The sequence below is a fragment of the Calypte anna genome, chromosome 6 (assembly GCF_003957555.1).
Source record: "Calypte anna isolate BGI_N300 chromosome 6, bCalAnn1_v1.p, whole genome shotgun sequence".
NCBI lineage: Eukaryota > Metazoa > Chordata > Aves > Apodiformes > Trochilidae > Calypte > Calypte anna.
Window position 1 is genome coordinate 16095306 of NC_044252.1, and position 21387 is coordinate 16116692.

General features: G+C 42.8%; 1 protein-coding gene across 5 annotated transcripts; it reads right to left on the reverse strand.

Moving 5' to 3' along the window:
* Positions 1-247: 247 nt before the first annotated feature.
* ATAD1 (ATPase family AAA domain containing 1) lies at positions 248-17762 on the reverse strand. 5 transcript variants are annotated; one of them, XM_030453258.1, is made up of 11 exons: positions 17632-17721; positions 16672-16792; positions 15387-15562; positions 13588-13686; positions 13180-13300; positions 11488-11688; positions 10285-10391; positions 6863-6952; positions 4477-4527; positions 3681-3817; positions 248-3136 (listed from the first exon to the last, which is right to left on the reverse strand). In XM_030453258.1, the coding sequence occupies exons 2-11, from the start codon at positions 16691-16693 to the stop codon at positions 3016-3018; spliced, it is 1125 nt and encodes a 374-aa protein (XP_030309118.1). In that variant the 5' UTR covers positions 16694-16792; positions 17632-17721; the 3' UTR covers positions 248-3015. The 5 variants fall into 5 exon arrangements, with proteins under 5 accessions (XP_030309118.1, XP_030309119.1, XP_030309120.1 ...); XM_030453259.1 differs by lacking the exon at positions 17632-17721 and adding an exon at positions 17223-17461; XM_030453260.1 differs by lacking the exon at positions 16672-16792 and having other exon boundaries at positions 17632-17762.
* Between the last annotated feature and the right edge of the window lie 3625 nt (positions 17763-21387).

Sequence of the window (21387 nt, forward strand, 5' to 3'; positions counted from 1 at the left end):
CCCTGTGGGCAATGGGGCTGGAAGCCCTTTGCTGGTGGCCCTTCCCTGCCCACACAGGGCTGAGACAGGAGTCCTGCCAGCACCCTGCTGTTCAGGGCGCTCCCCTCCCTGCACCCTGCTCCAGCTTGGGGATCCCACGAGGGAAAAGATGCCCTGAACAAACCAGTCTCGCAAAAAAAGCTGCAGTTACAGAACTCAAACGTGGGCACCCAGGTGAAGGTTACAGAAAAACACCAACACAAACACAGAGAGCACAAACACCACGTTTATTCACCACCACTCCAAAGGTTTCTGCTTGTGCTGCAGTGAGCTGTACAGCCCACAGACGTTTTAGGGATGGTCTGTGCTACACAACTCTACCAGAGACAGCTACGGCTGAACAGGACCCACACAAAGCACGTGCCTGCAGGGAATGTCTGTGTATCTTCCTGCCAAAGAATTTGACCTTTAAACCCCCAAGAATGACCCATTTCTCACATGAAACACTGGGTTACAACATGGAGCTCAGCAGCAGAGTCTGAGCAGGCCTCAGCCTCCACCTGTGACAAAAGGCTGGGTTTGAGCATTTGGCCCCAGTGTCCCAGGTCAGGGGCAACACTTGGCCCAGAGCTGCCACCAGGCTGGAGATGGCAGCAAGGAGCCCAACTCCTGGAGACATGGAACTCAAGTGGCCACATTCCTGCAGGATAAACCATGTGCTTCCCCAGATTTTCTAGCAAGCTGCCAGGAGGATTTGTGCTTGGACAAGGACTCCCAAAGAGGCAGCAAGAACTATGGAAAAGTCCTTGGAAAAGCAGGTATTGCACTCTATGGGAACTGTCCTCAGTTTAAAATTAACCAAATGTTGTTGCTTTTGCCTCTTCAAACCAAGCCTGCAGCAATGCATTAATGAGTGAGGCAAAGGCAGGACCCAGCCAGCATGTCCCCAGCCAGGTTTGGGAGGGACACTACAAGGGGATCAAAGCTGGGCTGGTGGCTAGAGAAGGCCCCCAGCATCTACAAACAGCCAAAGGTTTGTTCCTACTCTCCTGCTCTCAGTTTGATGTTTAAACTCTCTTGAGAACAAATTTTACACTCATTCTATTAAAGCAAATCAAGGCAATGCATCTTCAGCTGCCTGCACTAGTTCTTTACCCAGTAGGAAGCACCCCTAGAAAAGGCAGGAGCTGCAGGACCAGGCTGGCATTTCCTAGGTGTAACAACTACCAAGAGAGGCTGGGAGAACTTCAGAGCAGGCACTGAGAAGAAACTGAGGAGCTGGAGAGCCTCATTTGGCACACACAGTTTACACCTCTCAAGAAATCAGCTTCTGGTAAGGAGCAGTATTTACACATTTAATTTTAAGGCTAATCTTTGGATTCAGGCTCTCCCAGACCTGCACTGTCTTACAGCACTGCTTTTCACCCTGCCACTAATGTGACTTGCAGGGCTAGCAGTCCATGTACCAGACTTTAGATTTTCATAGCCCAGTAGTTTCTGGTGTGCCCTATTACCTACATCCTTGTGTTAGAGCAATATGCATTGACTACATATCAAAAAGCAAAGTGATAAATAGAAAAAAAACAAACAACAACCCATGTTCAGTGCCCAAGGAGATTAAACTGGGTAAAACTAAAACTGGAGCTAGCACTTTACACAACTAACATGCCAGACAAAAGGATATGGGTGAGAATGCTTCACAGAAATGGGCATCAGCACCAGACACTGCAGAAGGGCTGGCTCAGCTGTCCTTGTTTTACTCTGCATCTTTTTGTTCACAGCATTTCCGTGCTTCCAGAGCTATGACACAATGTACCACCCAGGGGGTTGAACAATTCCTCTTACCTATTTGTGGTGAACTAGTGCACAATAAATGATATTATAGGAAGAAAAAGAAAAGTATTGAAAACCTACTGACAATAACTTTACCAAAACACTTTTGCAACCCTTTGCCTCTATCAAGATGTAACATTACATGAATTTACCAAAACTCTTGCCATGAAGCACAAGCAGAACATTGCTAAATCACATTTATAATTCTAAAACCCGTTCCCTTCTTTCAGTTTTGCAGACCAGAGCATGAGACAGAGCATCGTGCAAGGTGCCCCCATGCCTCAGAGCTATGGATGTGACACTCCTGGTATGATGCCACGGTGCAGCAGTAGGTCTCCCAGTGGAGGGTAAATAGCAGCAAGCCCTCATTGCAATGCATAAAGGATCAGAAAGCCACAGTTTCAGAGAGCTTATAATAGGTGGAGCTTTATGAAAGACCAGTTAAGATTCTACTCTAATTATTCACATCAAAGGAAAAATAAAAATAAAACCAGTATTCATTTAGAAAGCCTCAAAAAGTATAATTCATACAAAAAGAAAAATATTCAAACATTTTTACAGTAGTTTACTATCTTTACTAAATGGCAGCAGATTTCAAGTGGTAGTGCAAAAAAAAATTCAGTAACATTGCAAATTTTGCTTGAAAATTATTCTAGAAGCAGAATTTCTATCTTTGTATTTGCTGCTAAAATGAGGAAGTAAATGTGAATTGAGTACTGCTGACTATTTAATCTAGACATTTTCTGATTTGGTTTGACTCAGTAAGTAGAAAAGATTTTCTGTACCCAAGTTATCTACAGATTATGTATGTATATAAAAAATGTGTGGATATATACATTGAATACATACACATGCTCAAACATCTATACAAACAATGGTGGTGGATGGCCTCCCCTCTGCAGCAGTGATCCAGCTCGGAACCTGTGTTAAGGCTAAACAGTGTGTACTGATTATGAGACAAGACACAGGCAATTGCTCTTGGTCTGGGCTATAATTGTTCCACTTCATGATCTATTGTTACACTTGTAGCTGTGGCATGACAAATTTTCAATAACTTAAGAATTTGTTGTATAAAAACAACTCCAGAAACTGAACTCCCTTTTCCAAAGAACATCCCCGCTCCCACCCTGACATTACTTTTGCTAACTGATTATGGAAAGTCAAACTAAATCACATCAGAAACTGCAAACACATTCTTTTGTCTTAATCTAAACTAACATGCATCAAAACATTCTGCAGTGTGGCATCCTTTGATCTTCTCATCTTCTCAATTGCCCTGTGGAGATCCTGCTGCTGCACAGGCCGGATTTCATCTTCATCATGGCTATAAAATAAAAAAAAAAAAAAGCAAGATAACAATTCAGGTGCTGTGTAGCAGCTATTCAAACCAGGAAGAGTAATCAATGAAAACAGCAACTCTGACAAAATGATACTGGAAAGATGCCTCTGTCTCTGCAAGCAGGAGAGATAATCAGAGGAATGCCACAGCACGTGTGTAGGGAGTTACCAGTGTATAAGCCTGGTGATACAGCACAGGAATTATTCTCTTGCTGGTTCCTGACACCTCAAGTTTGACATCTTGGAACAAACAGGCTTATTTTCATAGTCAGAATCACTAGAGGTAACTTGTTGGGTTTTTTGTTGTATATCGGCAATTTGTCAAGAAAGCCTCCTTTCTGTGAATCACCTTTCTGTGAATCACCTTTCTGTGAATCACCTTTCTGTGAATCACAGCAAGGTTTTTCAAACCTTTATAAAGCTGCAATTAAAATCACAAAATACAAACTAGTCACTGGACAGCATGCAGCTTCAGAGACATTCCCAGTTGCAGTTCAGCTACCATAACAGAGAAAAATAAAGACACGTACGTTTCTTCTTCACAGGCAGAATTAACATATTCCCTGACACAGAGGAGTGCTGCATCCCGGCACATTTCCTTCAGATCACTGCCTGAGAAGCCATCAGTTTCTTTAGCAACTTCTAGGAGATCTACCTGCTTGTCCACCTGTCCAAAAACAAAAGGTCAGAGCATGAAAAACCATTTACCTTGTTCAACAAGGATGAGAAACAGTCACCTTTAAGTAGCTTTTACCTGCCCCATTTTCAGTCTTAACTTTTTTTCAGAGCTAAAAGAAATTAATTATCTTTGAACCCTCGTTGCATTAAATGAAACTGATGCTTCAACTCATACAACTCTGTAGCTGATTGTTAAAAAAAAAAAGGAAAAAAAAAAGCAGGTAACAGAAAGCAAGCTCTCACGTTGGTACATTCTGTTACTGACACAGCTCCTTAGCTCCTTGTGTGACTCTGAAAGACTCCCCACACTAAAAATGATGCAGTTTCCCAAATGCCCACCCCAGTTCACTTGTGTGCAAGGGCTGGGTGGCTGCAGGTCCTGAGAGTGCCTGTGTAAAGCTCTGTTATTTGATACATCTCCCTAGCAGCTACTGAAAAGAAATTTGAGTCTGAAACCACCACTTGCAAGAGACATTTTGGTTTGTTTTGATATTTTCTGTGAATAGGTTAACTCTTCACTCCTTTGGTTGTTTTTTATCAGCTCTATAATCTCTACCTTACTCCAAGGAGGTAAAAGCTTGTTTTCTACAGCTCTGGAGCTTACACTCATGAAAACAGCAAATTAAACATTAAAAGAAGTTTACTTACATTTTCATTTTTCAAAATCAGCTTCAAGATTGCTTCTCTTTGTTTCAGAGCCTTAAACAAAAGAGGTTAAAGTTACCAGAGTACAAGAATAAACATATGCAACATCTATCTCCATTTTGCACTGCGTGGTCTTTCAGTCACAGTTCAGTGACACAAGCTGATCCCCTGCACATGGGCTGCAGTACACACTAAGGAAACCTGTCCGATGGAAATCATTCAGCAAAATGAGATCTCAGGTATTCCAGCTCCAGGAGCACATGAAACCAAACATCTGAGCACAAGCATTTTCACTGACTGCAGTGGAAAGTAAAAATACACTGACATTCAGTCTTACTTGGCCCTTGGGAAAGCAGCTGTCTCCAAACATTTTTCATCATCTTTAATGCAAGGCAGATTCTCTAGATCTAGGGGGTGCTTTCAGTACTTTGCAAAACCAGATGAAGAGGATAAACTGTTCTTCTTAAAAAAAAAAAATAATTCTACAGATGACATTTGAAAACTTTTTACCAGTATAAATCACATATGGTGATGAGGACACTGAAAGGAACAGTTAAGCCCTGAGAATATCCTTAATAGTAAGTTAAAATACAGGCAGCAGAAAAAAAAAGGGGAGTTTTATGTCTCCCAAACCCAAACTTGACCTAAATTATCTTTCCCTCTTAAAAAGGGAAAAAATACCCCACACAAATACCCTGGCAGACAAGAGTATCCATTTCCCTCTACCTTTCATGGGTAATTTTGCATACTTTCATCTCAAACTTAGCTATAGAATTTGCAAGGCTTTAGCTACTCTGTAGTGATACTACCTGTGCACACTTCCAACCCCCAGCACATAAGTTATCTTGGCCATCAGTAAGAGCTGTAGCCAATCTTGGTTGTATCACAAATTACAGACAAGAGGCATTCTTGAAATGCCTGTAGTGGGTTAAGGAAAATCCTGTGCCTTAAGTGACTCCTGCTGTAATTCTGATCCTGAGAGAGGGAAGCAACCCTTCTAATATCCTATGGCACTGTTTTTTCTGGATCATTCATCCTTCTAACACAGCTCTTGACAGAAAGACACAATAAAGTACTAAAATACACATCCTTGCCTCTTCATAACTCAAGAACTTAAAGAGGAGGAAGGTCTAGGAAAGCCTCCAAGCAGGCAGCACAGAACAGCAATTACCAGGCTAAAATGTTTTGTTTTGAAAAGCATCTGCTCACAAGGAGTAAAAACCAGTCCAAACAAGATGGGGCTGGGAACGTGACTACTCTGTTGCACAATCTAGAGGAGTTTTACTCCTCCAGTTTTGTCTCAAAGTTTCTGCAAAAAATGAATAATGAAGGATATTTCTGTAGCCAAAAGGGGATATCAACAGCCATGCCTGAACTCTGATATAAAAATTGTCTTGTTAAATCACCAAGTGTTCAAAGGTAACTAAAATATCTTGAGAAAGACAGTAATTTAAAAAATTATAGTAAGGACCACCTTGTGACAGATGTTCTAATTGATAAAGACCTCAATTACTGCCTGTTTGGCATAAATCTTAAGTGGAATAAAAACAGTTTTCCAGTTGCTTTGCTGTGCTTGACTGTGGAAAGGCTACAGTAGAAAGTAAACTTCAATATGCAGCCTTCACATCCTCTTCTATCCCTGAACACTAAATTTTGCATATGGAGAAGGTATAAATAGCAGTCAGTATGCATCTTGATGCTACTTAACCTGGGTGCCACTCTCTGGCAAGGGCCTGCAGTCTCCTTTGTGCTTTGTCAGGTTGTTTTCAAGCCCAGACTAAACCTCCCTGAATGCAGAGTCCAGGCCACTCCATTCTTTTACACGAAGAAACAGAAGGGCAGCTCTAAGAGCACAAGCTCAGAACTGTTGGTTCAGAATTTCTTACTCCCTACAACTCTCACACAACTACAACTGGAAGGAGGTTGGAGCAGGGAGGGGCTGATCTATTCTCAGGGACAGAATGCAAGGAAATAGACTCAAGTCATGCTAGGGGAGGTTTAGATTGGGTATCAGGAACAATTTCTTCCTGAAAAGGGTTGTCAGGCCCTGGAACAGGCTGTTCAGGGCAGTAGTGGAATCATCATCCCTGGAGGGATTTAAAAGCTGTGTAGATGTGGGACACAGTTCTAGTGGTGGCCTTGGCAGCCCTCAGTTATCTGCTGGATTTGATGAGCTAAAAGGTCTTTTGCAACCAAAATGATTCTGTGGTTTCAGATAAAAGACCCAAAGAACAAGACTTCCGTGAGACACTTCACCTTAAAAAGCAAAGTTATATATGAGCTTCAAAACAAAACAAAAAGAAAAAAACCCCAAAATGGTATTTCTTTGAAATAAAACCAGAGGAGTGTGTCTCCTGGCTAAAGCACCAGCAAGCCTGGCATGACTTACAGGTTGGTTGATGTGGAAGCGTGTTGGCATTCTTCTCATGATTGCAGAGTCAAGATCCTGAGGACGGTTGGTGGCTCCCATCACAATGACCTGCACACACCACCAAAAAAACCCTGGTCAGCCTGAAATCAGCTTTTGAAAACACTGCCCTATTGGAGTTTCAAAACCAAAAATGTGACTCTTCATGTGACTTTATCAGAAACATCAACATTTAAAGAAGTTACATAAGGTTTCTTGGTAATGGTTTCAGCAGCTGGATTTAAACAGGCAGCTTAAGAGAGCATTGGTACCACAAACTACCATCTGGGTGGAGATTTTTATACTAGTCTGAGGCCTTCTGAGCCCAATTTGAAAGTTTTAACTCCAAGTCGCTACCCAAAACTTCTGCTTGGAAGTCTTGGCCATGTCTTTTCTGTTCCTGGTGGTCTGGAAGGAACTTAAAAGGAGATATATTGATAAGGGATTAAAAAAAGTGGCATCTTTGTACCGTGTAGAAAAAGAGGCAATCAGTTCACCAAGATGACCAAACTAGCAGTTTTACATGCACTAAAACATGCTTTTCTTCTTTTTAAGCATTAAAAAAGCAGTAAAAGGCAAGAACTTATATGCACTGGTACACTGCAACAGCAGTGCACTAGATCTGTACAAGCCAAGGTCAACAGAAGGAGAGTATTTATGCCATTTAACCACATTCCACTTATTAGTTTAAGAACAAATTTACTTCCCATTCCCATTGTCCTTATTTTCTCATTTGTTATTTTAAGTTATGTACACTGTGAATACCCAGTCACCAAAGTGAAAAATGTCAGGAAAATTAATCTCCAATCAATACAGTCTCCTGACATGTTTCTGGGTCTTTTGTCTGGGCTCACTGTTCCGCAGCCAGCCCTGGCAGCTCCAGCATCCTCCTCCAAGGTTGGCTGCTCCCGTGCAGTCACCCTGCCACCTAGAGGTTTCATTACAGGGTGGCACGTTGCTGCACACAAGAAACCATGCAAAAGGAGCGTTTTTCACCAGGGCTCCACCAGTCTTCACCTTTTAGAAAGCATAATGCACTTTGGGCTTGCCTGCCTGTCTGCCCACTAAGGTGTGTTTGGCTGAGCTGCCTCCTGCAGCAGTGCATGGCTGTGCCCCCTGTGATGCCCCAGGGCCTGGCCCTGAAGAGCTGCTCCCTCTGTGCTGCACCAGCTTCGTCTGCAGGCCCTGCAAAGGTGGGACCCCACCATGCTACAAACATGGCTGTATGAGGCTTCCAGACTTGACCTCTCTCATCCAGGAACACGGGTCTGCTTCCCAGGCATACTGCCCTAAAGTTCCTGCAGGACTCCTTGGCAGGTTTGGCCCAAAGCTGGACATGCTTTTTTTCAGGTGCAATCAACACAAACACAAATAACATTCATCACAACACTTACTTAGCCCTTCCTCCTATAGCACTTGGAATTTCTGTGACCCTAACAAAAGCCAAATTCAATCCTTATTAAAAAAAAAATTATTTTTTTGCAAGAATCAGACAAGCAACTCAAAGCTCCTAAGTAAACTTCTGTAACTAACAAAAGTGCCCAGTAAGCTGGCTGTCAAAAATGGAGACAATGCAAATGTCAAAACCTCTGTGTAGAGAACATTTCCTGAATTGCAGTGACACCTTGGGAAGGAGCCTGAAATACAGTATTGAAAGAAAAACACTCCCCAGAAACCTGAATGAACCCCTGCAGTGTCTCCAGCCATTTGTCTGCAGAGTGTTTGACTTGGGCTGCTCTCTCCAAAGCAGAGGCACATGAGTAAGGCACAGCAGTGACCTGGTCAGGCTCTGCATCTCAGGAGATCAGTAAGACCATGTAAGGTTCCACTGCACAGGATGAGCAGCTTGACTTGCTCCAAGAAACAGTCAGTACATTGGGAAAAAAACATTATACATTCAAACACTGGAAGAAATGTATTAGCTTCCAGCCAAGTGTTCATACCACGGGCCTCTTATCAATAGTAAGCAGACACTCCTCAGTATATGTATTCACCAGGTGCTAATGAGGGTTAACATTTTTTGGAGAGATGGGCCTGTGTGAATTCCATGAGGTTCAACAAGGCCAGGTGCAAGGTCCTGCACATGGGTCAGGGCAATCCCAGAAACAAATCCAGGTTGGGCAAGAACAGATTGAGAGCAGCCCCAAGGAGAAGGACTTGGGGGTGCTGGGGGATGAGAAGCTCAACATGAGCTGGCAGCTGTGCACTGGCAGCCCAGAAAGCCAAACGTGTCCTGGGATGCATCAAAAAATTGTGACAAGGAAGCTGAAGGAGGTGATTCTCCATATCTGGTCCACTCTAGTGAGACCCCCAAGCAGTGCTGGATCCAGTTCTGAGGTCTCCAACACAAGAAGGAAATGTAGCTGTTGAGGAAAGTCCAGAGAAGGCCACAAAGATGATCTGAGGCGTGGATGCCCCATCTCCAGAAGTGTTCAAAGCCAGGTTGGACGGTGTGTGGAGCATCCTGGTCTAGTGGGAGGTGACCCTGCACATGACAGGGGGGCTGGAACTAGATAGGGGGGCCCTTACAATCAAGATCACTCCACGATTCAGTGATAAATCAACTGAAAAATACCTGTAACACAAGCTTAAGATACAAAGAAAAATCTAACGGAAAACAGAGTATCTGAACCCTTTACAGAAAAATACAGATTAAAAAGGCTGAAAGTTTTTAAAGTGGAGAATAAACATCCTTTTTAAAGGCCTTGAAAAGACTGCTCTGGGTGACGGTTCAGAAGCATACCAAGCAGGCTTGGTACATTAAGTCATCTGTTTTATAAATGGGTTTTGTTGTTTTTACAGCACCAGCAGCTTTTCTAAGATTTTTTCTCTCCAAAATACAGTACTTCTGTCGATTTTATGGGAGAGAGATGGAAGCATCTCTTCATTTAACAGGATGTGTGTTTTGGTAACACCAACCTCCTCACTCTTTCAGATTAACTCCAGAGTCTAATGCTGGCCTAATGCCTTCACAGAAGCAAACCAACCAACCTGCAATGGGGATGAACACTCAGGGTTTTTAATATCTTTCCTGAAATCAAAAATTCACTTCACCTAAAGAAAGCATTGTTGTTGATAAAATGTTTTTTGAAATAGTTTAAAAAGTCCTAATTTTGGCAGCTCAAACTATACAGCCATTTTATTGAGATTGAAGACACATCTGAAAATAACACCTCTTAATTAAAACCAAAATACCAAATACAAAACCAGTCTTCTCAAGAAGAAAAATGATCTGTTAATGTGAAACTCATCTCATTCCCGTAACATACTGGCTATTATTAACACTGACAGACAAAGAAACTCTTTTGGCAATTATTACATTCTGCTCCTCTCCCAAATGGCTTGATGCACAAGAACCAAGAGGGAAGGATCACATTACTTTTCTTTTCATGGTTTGTACTTACTTGACAGTTACAATCTGTGTCCAGCCCATCCCAGAGACTCATGAATTGAGCTTTCATCATAGCTGTGGCTTCATGGTCAGAACTGGACCGACTTCGTAAGAAGGAATCTGTATTAAAGGATTCAGTAAAGCAGTTCACTTCAGTCCTGCCACAGAAACTATACTGTTGGACTTCTCATGTGTAGACGTGTGCTACTCTCTACTTTGCAAATACTTTTTAAAATAAAAATTTTCAACAAATGAAAAAAATTTCTTATGATGAGGAACAAGAAAGAGCAATGTCACCATAGTTCTAAGTACATCTTTTAAACCACATTAGATGACTACATATCTATCATATGAGATTGTCCCAAATCTTGTGCTCCAAATTTTCACTTTCCTGAATGGAAAGCACAACTTTCACCTTAATATCTCATGCAGAGGTGGAAGCATTCAGAGTCCGGCAAGAGAGAAGACACCAAAGCACATGCGAGCCATAAGCTGCAAGACTAACAGAAAGTAGGCTATCCACTTTTTTTTAGGTGGAGTTATAACTCTGCTACTGGTTGGCTGAAGAATTTCCAGCAGCTAGAAAACCAGCATGCTTGCCATACCTATGCACAAAAAGATAAAAAAACATCTTAACAACATAGCTCCTTCATAAAGCTTAACTGCTGAAAGGGTAAAAGCTTCATCAGGCTTTGTTCCTGCAAACATCCCAAGATGCTGCCAGGGAGGCAATGAACAATTTTAAGTTTGCAGAGACTTAAAAACTGATGTGACAAGTCTGAATGAGCTGGACAAGTGGCACCTGTGCTACCTTCCTAACTGAACTTCCCCTCCCACTTTTTCAGACTTATTAAAATATTATTTTTAAGCTCTGGCAAACGTATTTTATGTTCCATTATGTGCCTTCATGGCAGAAGCACTGAAGCGTATTTGATGATGAGTTTCCTGAATAAGTAGTTTCCTTCATGGAAAAACAGCTTAGCCCAGCCAAAAATAAGCAGCAACTTGTAATTTTGTCCACTAACACAGGGAAGAAATACACTGTTTTTCCTAACTTGCCACCATTACTTTAAAATACAACTTATATTACTAAACCTCCTTCCATGATCGCTCTTTTTAAGGAACAGGTGACAGCAGATCAATATACCCATCCAAGTGACCCTACAGTTTAACGTCACTCTGCTATAGGTACTCATAAAAAAAGACAGCTCTGTACCTATTTCATCAATAAAAATGATGGATGGTTGGAGCTTGACAGCAAGGGAGAAGACTGCAGCAGCCAGTTTCTGAGACTCTCCATACCACTTGTCGGTCAGTGTCGAAGGCTGGAGGTTGATGAATCGGCACCCGGCCTCTTTAGCTGTGGCTTTGGCAATCAGAGTTTTGCCACAGCCAGGAGGGCCATAGAGAAGAACTCCTGAAAAAGTCACAGTGTTAATGCTCTGACATCATTTTACACAAAACATGCTTTGCTGTGACAGATCTGACAGTGTCCAGGCTTGTATTTTATCCAAGTTTTAGAAGATGACTAACAGAGCTGCACAGTGTTCCACCAAATACAGAGTTAAAGTATTCTTATTATAAAAGTAAATCTAAGAATATCTAAAATCAGGTATGGTGAAATGGGAGACATTTGTCTGAAGCAATACTCTTTTATGACTGTGACTATAAATGTTACATAAAATTAAAACCCTCTTTATTTCCTGTAAGCATTTGACAGGCCTTGCCGACAGCCACTTTCAACATTGTTAATAAAACTCACCATAGAAAGGGGAAAAAAAGAAAAGCACACAAACATTTTTTTTTATTACCCACAATTAAGTAGGAAACCTCGTATTATTTGTAAACTTGTCATGGTGAAAGTAGTGTCTTTCTAACATAGATGAAAAGAAAACAATTTAAAGAAACACAGAGAATGACTGACACCAGAAACATCTCTGTGGCAATGATTTCCCATTAACATAGTACAGACTTCTAATAAAACTGAGGAGCTTTCCCTACATGGACAATCTACTTTAAAAACATAAATACAAGTTTTTTCCTTCAGCTTATTAGATTATGACATTAAAATAATTTTCCTAATAGTTTCAATTTGTGCCTTCCAACAGGAAGCAGCCTGGAAAAACTAAGCCAGTTACAAAAGTGCTTTGTTTTCCACAACTTAGAATATGAAACTGAGGCAGTCACAGATCCAGACAATAATTAATAATTTTCAGTGAATTTTCTGAAGATAACACTCTGAAATGTTACCATCAGGGATCAGAGCAGTAAAGATAAACTTTGGCACTTTGTCCAACATTTTAAGTTTTTTTAGGTGTAAATTTTTGCCCTAACATGAAGTGGATATGGCTGTAACCATCAGAAAATGTTCAACTTCTGTTTTACTGTTGGAAAGTTAATTTGCCACTTGGCTGTTTCCTGTGCAACTCAGCTCCAGGGAAAATCAAGGGATTTGAGTGACTGTGAGTTCTAAGACCATAACAAGGAGACATCTGCAAGATTAGCTTCCATTTAGGTCTCATGTCTATAATGTGTTTCTATGACACTGTAGAAATACTAACGAAGAGAACAAAATGGGTATAAGAAGACAAAATCCAACAATTTAGGCAGCTAAAAATGTGGGCTACATAGATTATTGTATGAAAATGTAACACCAGTAACTGAAAAGCAATTATCACTTCACTACTAAGATGAAATTTATTCACTAGAAGTTTATTTCATGGCAAGGGAAGGGGAAAAACCTGAGGGCTCCCCTGGCAGCAATCCCAATGGTTGAACTCTGGACTGGAGGTTCATTTCCTCTTTCCTTTTTGAGTAACCATAACTTCTTTTCCTCTTTTTCTTTTTTCCTTTTTTTCTTTTTTTTTTTTTAATACTAACATATACATCTGTAACATTTCCTTCCTACCTTTTGGTGGCTGTAGGAGCCTGGAATTCCCAAACAAATATTTCTTCTTGATAGGCAGAATGACAGTGTCTTTCAAATCAGTAATAACATCATCTAAGCCTGCAATATCACTCCAGGTTACCTAATATGAGAAAAAAAAAAAAAAAAAGCATTAAAATTATCATCATAGACCCTGCCAACAAAAAATAGCCACAAGCTTTAAAGCAGTGCAAGGCTTCCAAAATACAACAAGATATTTAAACAATTCTGCTCTCAACAATGGAATTTTAGTTTTAAATTACAGCAATATTTTCTATGCATTTCCATAGATACTGATCTATAAAACAAAATGTCACCCGAAGTCAAAAATCAAGATTCTTCCACATCTGAAGGGCTCTCTTAGGGGTAACGCAGAACACAGCTTCTTACATGCATGCTAAGTGGGTCTACAAGATGTGCAGCAATACTCATTTCATATTCAGTAAGCTTGACATTTTTCACTCCAATTTGCTTCATTAGTTTTTCAGCCTGGGGGAAAACAAAACACCAAGAAAATCAGAGAAAGAAATTAAATACGTAATTAAAAAATTAAAGAACTGCTACTTGGACTCCAAAATTTTTTTCTGTAAGACATCTGGAGAGCGTTTAAATCTTTCTCAAGAAGCAGGTTCTTTTTCCCAATGACTTTGCATTTCCCATGACGTTGCGTTTCCCACCGCAACTGTGGATCAAGGGTTGGACTCGATGATCTCTGAGGTCCCTTCCAACCCAGCCTATTCTATGATTCTATGACTTGTCTCTAGAGTGAGACTAAGTCGTGTGTCTCAGTTCCTACCAAGTGTGACACCAGCCTTTCCACCCCCAAATCTACAAGTCATGCAGTATCACCCAAAAGCAACAGAAATTCATCTGCTGTTCAGAGCAGGTTTGCAGTCACACTGGTAACCCCAATACAAACCCATTTCCATAATCTGGACAAAGCTGACACAGGTATGCTGTACTTTTTAAAAAGTCTAATAATCCTCACAAACTCACACAGAATTTAGATGAAAAGCCTGAAACTTGTTATGAAACAGAACTCTATAGAGTTCTTCCACATGCTTAATTATTTTCATTCACAACCCTGAAAATAATACATGCACACTTCAATGGGATATATAATTCTGTTATTATTATAAAAGGCATTTAAGATAGAGTGGTATAAAAAAAAACTTTTTTTTCTGTGCACACAATGTTTGTTACCTTTTCCCAATCTAAAGGGAAAAATCCTTGTGTCAACATGTCTTCATGATTCAGTTCCTCTTTACGCTCTAACTTGAGGTTAGGTCTGACATATTTTTTTGGATACTACAACCTCTTATCTAATAGCTGGCACTAGGAAGGACTGTGAAAGTAGAGTTTTCAAGCATATTTTTTTAAAACTAAGACTTCATTTAAAAAGGAAAAACACCCAAAAAACAATCGGGTGGCTCAAAAATGCTGCTTGGATCCCTGAAATTTGTGTCAGCCAGAAAACACACACAAAAAAGTTGCAACATTTCCTTTAATACTGTACAGAAGTAACATTTAACTTTTGGTTCTGAAATGCACCTAAATCCTCTACCAGAATGTTAACTCCCATTAATCATTCTAGTTCAACATGAGGAATGAGGCTTTCCACTTTTTTTTTTTTCTCCCACTTTCAGGGCATCTTGAGGGCTCCTGGAGGTGGGAGAAAAGCTGAGGGACAGGGATGAAGTGCCAGCTATTCTTAAAAAGGTATCTGGGCAGCACTGTTACTCTTTGTCATGGATATCTACAGTTCCTGTCTCTGGCATCAAGTTGCCAAAAACCAGCAACAAATTAAATTATTCCTGCTCAAGTTTTTAAAAAGCAGTCAAGAGACTGATGAGAGCTTTAATGTAACTGCTGGTTAGCAAAGGTATCAGAAGCAGGCCACACATTTGCAGATAATTAGAGACAACACTGTGCCAGAGTTCAAAAATCTTTCTACCACTTTGAGATAGATATTTTCACTTGCTATAAAATATAGGTACTGAAAATGCTGACAGACTAGATGCTGGGATTTACTAAACAATAATTCCAGGGTTTTTTATTATTATTCCCCATGTATTTGTCAATCACTTTGCTGGTTATTCCAAGTCCTGTTCTCAGCTAGCGGATTTCTCTGTACAAGTGGTTCTGAACGAGACAGCATTTCACAGAAACATTTATGGATAAAATCCTACCTGTTTCTGAGCTTCTACTTTCTGCTTTCTGGTCGGATCAATGGCATCAACCATCCATTTAATGGTAAAATAAGTCACAGCACCAAATATGGTTAAACGAAAAATTAATCCGACCACTTCATTCCGGCTGAGAGGACGTGAAAATGCTTCAGCATGAACCATTTTGTCTTTTAATGCTAAATGTGGAAAAAAAAGCACAGGGTGGGGCAGAAAAAAATAAATAAATTAAAACTGAGAGAACATCTGCCTTATACTCAAACATCATTTCATAAAAACTCTTTCCCATGCACACAGTGGGCACGAAGCTTACCAGAAAGCAATAATGACTCATCTCAGCACCAGCAGAAACCCAGCACATAAACTGTGTAGGATTAAAATGTGCAGTGCTGACTCTAACAATGGTTTCATTTTTACTTTCTGGAAGCAGAGAGAAAATGGCAACAGCACTTTGAGGCCTTACTTCTTGACTGACTACAGGCAAATTTCGCTCTTCCCTCAAGAAATCTGCATTCCTCTCAGCTGCCTAATACTCCAATACCTCATAAAGATTACTCTGTTTCAGTGCCCAGTTTACATTCTCACTAAGACTGACATTTTGTGGCCATTACTGACCTAGGAATGCCAAGTCATTGAGACAAAGATAGCTACATTATCTGAGCAAGGAGCTCTTTCCCTCAAGAGGAACTTTAAAGGCACCCAATTGTCACATGAAGATCGATGAGTTGTATGTGAATAAAAGGAGACTGAGAGCCTGAACCCAGCAGAATATACTTTGAGTTATTAATATCCCCAGAAAACTGAAAATGCTGGATGTGGCACATGGCTACCAGGGGAGAAAGTTGGCTGCTGTAGGAGCTCTGAAACTACAGCACCTTCAAGTTAAGGGAGGATGCTGCACAGAGGAAAAATTTCTTCCTAAAGCATTGAAAAGTTACTTAGAAATTGGGATCCTCTTTTCCCCAACCTACTTTCTCCTCAGCTGGAGAGGTTTCCACTGAAGAATAATCCCCAGTACTCTGTTTGGCCACTCCAATTGTTTCCCACTGCAAGGGCAAAATCACTGGAAATTCCTTTGGCAGCTTCCAATGGTTTCTGGCTGACCTCCAAGCTGAGTTGCCAGCTGGGGAGTCAGACTACCTACAGCCAAGATATCCTTGAATTCCCCCTCACTTAGCCAGTGGTCACGTTATGGTGACTCTATATTCACCTCACAGCAATGCCATACCATAGATTCTGTTCAGAAGGATTTGGCAGACTGGAATTAGAAGCACCAAGACATGCTTACCAAAAGAGGTCAATGACTCCATATTATATTCCAGTGCAGATCACTAAAACAATTTCGGTTTTTTTTTAATTCTTCGTTCTCTGTTTAGAAATCTAAAAATCAAGGCTGTTGTTGTGCAAATCTGCTTGGAGATAAAATAAAATTTGCCTGCTTAGGCATCTAAGCAAGTAATACAGAGATAGAAGATTCTACATGTTCTCTTAGCCTGATTTATTAAAATAGAAAGGCTATATATTCACTGAACATGGAAAAAAGCTTCTAAAAACACCCCACTCCAAAATGAAAAAGCTCACCTCTTATGCAACTCTTGCCCTGAATACCAAAAGCGAGAAAACGCTTTAGCAAGAAAGGGTTTTACAGCTTCCTAAATAAAGTTCTTCTTAGAATTTTAGCATTTATTTTCTAGGCAGAAAGCCGAGATAAACGCGCGGGACAGCTAACGGAACAGTTCAACCGCGTTGTGTTCCAGTGCCACCGGCCCGTTCGCCCACGCACGCCGGAAAAGAAACCGAAAGGAGAAGCCGGTTCCCGTTCCATCCCCAGCCCCCTACCACGAGCAGCCGCCGCCCTTTCAAGGACTCGCCATTACTCCCGCGCCGGAGCGCTCCGCAGAAGGGGCAGCTTCCCCCTGGACCGACCGCCTCACGCCTCACGGGAGGCCGGGAGCGGGCACGACAAGCGGCAGGGCCGCCGACACCGGCGGGCAGCGGGGGACTACAGCCCCGCTTGGCCTCCCCGGCCGCCCGCTGGGCGGGAGCAGGCCTCGAGAAGCCGCCGAGGGGTCGAGGACGCGACGGCTGCCGCCCGGGGCCCGTCCACGGCGGCGCGGGGAGGACAAGAAGGTACCGGTGAGGGCCGGGCCCGGCCCGCCGCCCGTGACCTTCCCGCCGCCCGGCAGGCGTCGGCGAGGCGCCAGGAAGCGGCGACGCGGGGTGGCTCGGCCTCCCCCGGGTCACTCACCGCTCGGGCCGCTCTCTGAGACGCGCGTGTGGTGGCGGCGAACACACGGACGGAGAACGGAGACCGCGGAACGGCGGCAGCGGCAGCGCGGGCTCTGCCTCCGGGGGATGCGTTACACTAATCCCGTCTCCGGCCGGCTCCCGAGCCCCGTACGAAGGTTCCGCCCGCTACCTCGGCCCGGCCCTTTGTCCGCCCGGAAGGGGAACCCCGCTCCCCGGGATCCCCGGGCCCCTCCCCACCGGTACCGCCTCTGTCCCTGACCCGAAACCCGCCCGCTGACCAGAGCCATCCCACCCGCTGGGAAGCAGAAACTCGTCAGTGATTCGTAGCTCAAGTCCGGGAAAGGCAGCGTTTGGCGGGTCTGGGATCTTAGAGGGATCTGCCAGGCGGAAAACCATGGAAACCTGAGAATTCCTCTGGAGTTTGCTGAGAATACGAAGGTAACGGGGTTCCGCTTTCAACTGGTAATGAGGACAGTAACTTCACACCTTATGCACCAACAGAAAAGCGTCCAGAAAAAGGTTAAAATAAGGGGATTTCCGTAATAAGTGTAATAAATCCAAAGTTCTGGTACCTTGTCCTCAGCCCTGCTGCTCTCCCGTCACGGTCACCGCGGTGCTGGGGCCTCTCGGGCTGCGCTGTGTCCCCGGGGCAGCTCTGACACTCCGGGCTGACACTGCCCAGGGCTCCCTAACCCACACGGGATCCCGTTTTCATTTCATGCACTGGGAAAACGTTATTGTCCTTAAATTACCATTACCACAGGAAAATATTTAGGACCCTTCTGTGTTTTTTTCTCCCACTCTTAAAAAACTGACATCTGTTTTGCTACAGTTACGGAGAAATGCAGATGGTAAAAGCTTGAAACCTACATTATGTCACTGCTGTTTGACAGCTGTGGCAGATACTTTTGAAAGAAATCCCCTGCTGAAAAAAAATGTCTTAAAAAAAATGAGATGGAATTTTTCAGGAACTAGCCAGGGTAATTTTGAAGGTGAGGTTGGTGCAGAATGCATAAATTGGATTGGGTCCTAATTTCTCAAAATACGAAGAGATTATAATTTTTTGCACAAGTATTTTTTTTACAAACGTTGAGAAACACCAAATTAATTCTGCTTTCCTAAATACAGAGTCTCAAAACCTTTACCTTGCTGAAGGCTTGATGTAAGACTTAAATCATTCGAGCAGCTGAGAAGTCTGCATGAAGTCTCCATCCCTCTAGCACTGCTGGAGCCTTCTCCATTTGCAGAGACCTGGCCACAGTGAGGTGTTGCTTCGTCATCACTGTCCCTCCCCCAGGTGATAAGGAGCTGCAAGAGCCAGGAGAGCCAGCCAGCCTATCACCAGTGAACTGGGCCTCCGTTTTCAATTTATATTGTGTAGTAAAAGTGTCTGTCTGAAGGAGAAATATACTGGAACCATGTGTTTGTACTAGGGGAAAAAAAAAAAACAGGGCCCAATCACTTTGGATAATGGAGAATGCTTCCTACTTCAAGAAGGAGCTAGAAATGGTGACATAAGTTGAAAGTCGTTCAGCACACATTTTTTCAGTTTGGGGTTTGCAGCTGTGTAGTTGTGGCTTAGGCCTGGCCTATAACAATGAACCACACGGCCGCTCACTCCCCCTCCCCCATTTCGGCGTGCTAAGGAGGAAATGCACATAAAACCTCATGTGTCAAGACAAGAACTAGGAGGGTTCCACTCACCAATTACAGCCATGGGCAAAACAGACTCAACTTGGCAGAAAAAAAAATTATCATAAATCAAATCAAAAACGGGCAAAGAGAAAACAAAAACCAGACCTTAAATACCTTACCCCACCCCTCCCTTCTTGCTAGGCCCAAATTATTTTGTTCTTGGTATCGCTGCCTCCAACCCCCAAGAACAAGGAGGACAGGGGAATGGGGAGTGGGGTTTGTGGGCCATTCGTTACACATTGTTTTCTGCTGCTCCTTTCTCAGGGAGAGGGGTTCCTCACAGTCTTCCCCTCCTCAAACATGGGGTCCCTTCCACGGGAGAGAGCTCTTCACGAACCTCTCCAACCTGCGAGGTACCAACCCACAAGGTCAGACTGCTCTGGCGTGTCCTGCCCACAGAGTCACAGGGCTGCAGTCTCCTCCCCTGGCACGGGATCCATCGTGGCTGCAGGTCCACATCTGCTCCATCCTCATCCTCCATGGGTTGCAGGGGGACAGCCTGCCATCTCACCTCGGGATGTAGGAGAACCTCTGCTCAGGCACCTTCTCCCCCTGCTTTCCTCACTGACCTTGGTATCTGTTCCGGCACTGCTCTCCTCTCTGATATTGTTCTCACCTCTGGTAGTGCTTTTTTCTCCTTGTCTCCTCTGCCCTGAGGTGTTCCAGTCACTCCTTTCCCTTTCTTGAATGTGTTAATCACAGAGGTGCCTCAATTGTCACTGATGCCTCAGCATCAGCCAGAGGTGGGGACAGACCTATGAGCCGGGGGGGGGGGGGGGGGGGGGGGGGGGGGGAAGCTTCCCTCAGCTCCTTAGAGGAGCCAGGCCTCAAGCCCCTCCCCTGCTACTCAAGGGCACCACATCAACCCAGAACAAGCTGTGGAAAAAGAGGACAATGTTTTTTGTTGGTTGGGTTTTTTTGTTTTGTTTTCCCCTGATTGATACTGAAAAGTTAGATTGTAAAATTCCCCCTAAATGGAAAAATTTCAACTTGAATGTACAGATGCCTTGGTTGAACTCAAGGTGGTAGCTTTTGAATACAGGACTAGAAGGTCACCAAAAGGACCTAATGTAGTGGGAAACTCATTAAAGAAGATGAACGGTGTGGTGTACTGCTGGTGCTTTTCTATGAAACATGTTCTTTTTGGCAAACTTCTCCAGTCAGTGCAAGCTGACCTGAACTTTGCCAGTGCCTGAAATGGGAGCGAGATGGGAAAGGATAGGACATTAGAATCAGAAAGGTCTGTGGTGGCTGGAGGCAGGAAGAGGGTTTGCAAGACACAGGGAACAACAAAAGACAGAGAGGAGAATAAGGATGAAATGAGAGAAACAGAAAGCAAGGCACAGTGTATGGAAAAAACAAAATGAAGGATGGGAAAGTACAGAACAAGCTGAAAGAGAATGCCCAGGAACAGTTTAATAACAGTTTAATTGGGCAACTCAGAGTAACAGTATTTCCTCAGAAGCTTCTTTCAAGCTTCACTAACATGCAGATCAAAGACTTCCTGAGTAAAAGGATGCAGTGTATTTTCTAGCTTTTTTTTTTCATGAATTTGTCGATTCTCACCTCAGAAACTTTGAGCATCTGCAGCATTTTGTAGTGAAGTTCCACAGCTTAACTTCATGCCATGACACTACCTCTCTGTTTTATTATGAACTTGTGACCATCTAGTATCATCAGTAATCCCTACATTTTACATAGAAGAAATGGCAAAGAAGCCCTTTTCCAACTGCTTCAGTAACTTAAGATTTTATAGACCTCTAGTTAACTTTTTAAAACAGGACCTCAACTATATGCAGAGTTGAAGATGATGGTACCTCGTGAATATTTTACGGTGCAGTAATTATATGTTATCTTGCCCTATCTTCTTCTCTTGCCCTATCCTACTAATTACTGGCAGAGGCCTGCAGGTTGGATCATGAGATTTTCAACAGTGGTTGTTGATACAAAGATCATCGCTGCATGGTGTGATGAAAATCTGTCCTAGGCCTTGCTGACACAGTGGTCATGGACAGAGAGCTGTTGCTCAGACTTCTTATTAGCCTTGGTTTGACTTGGA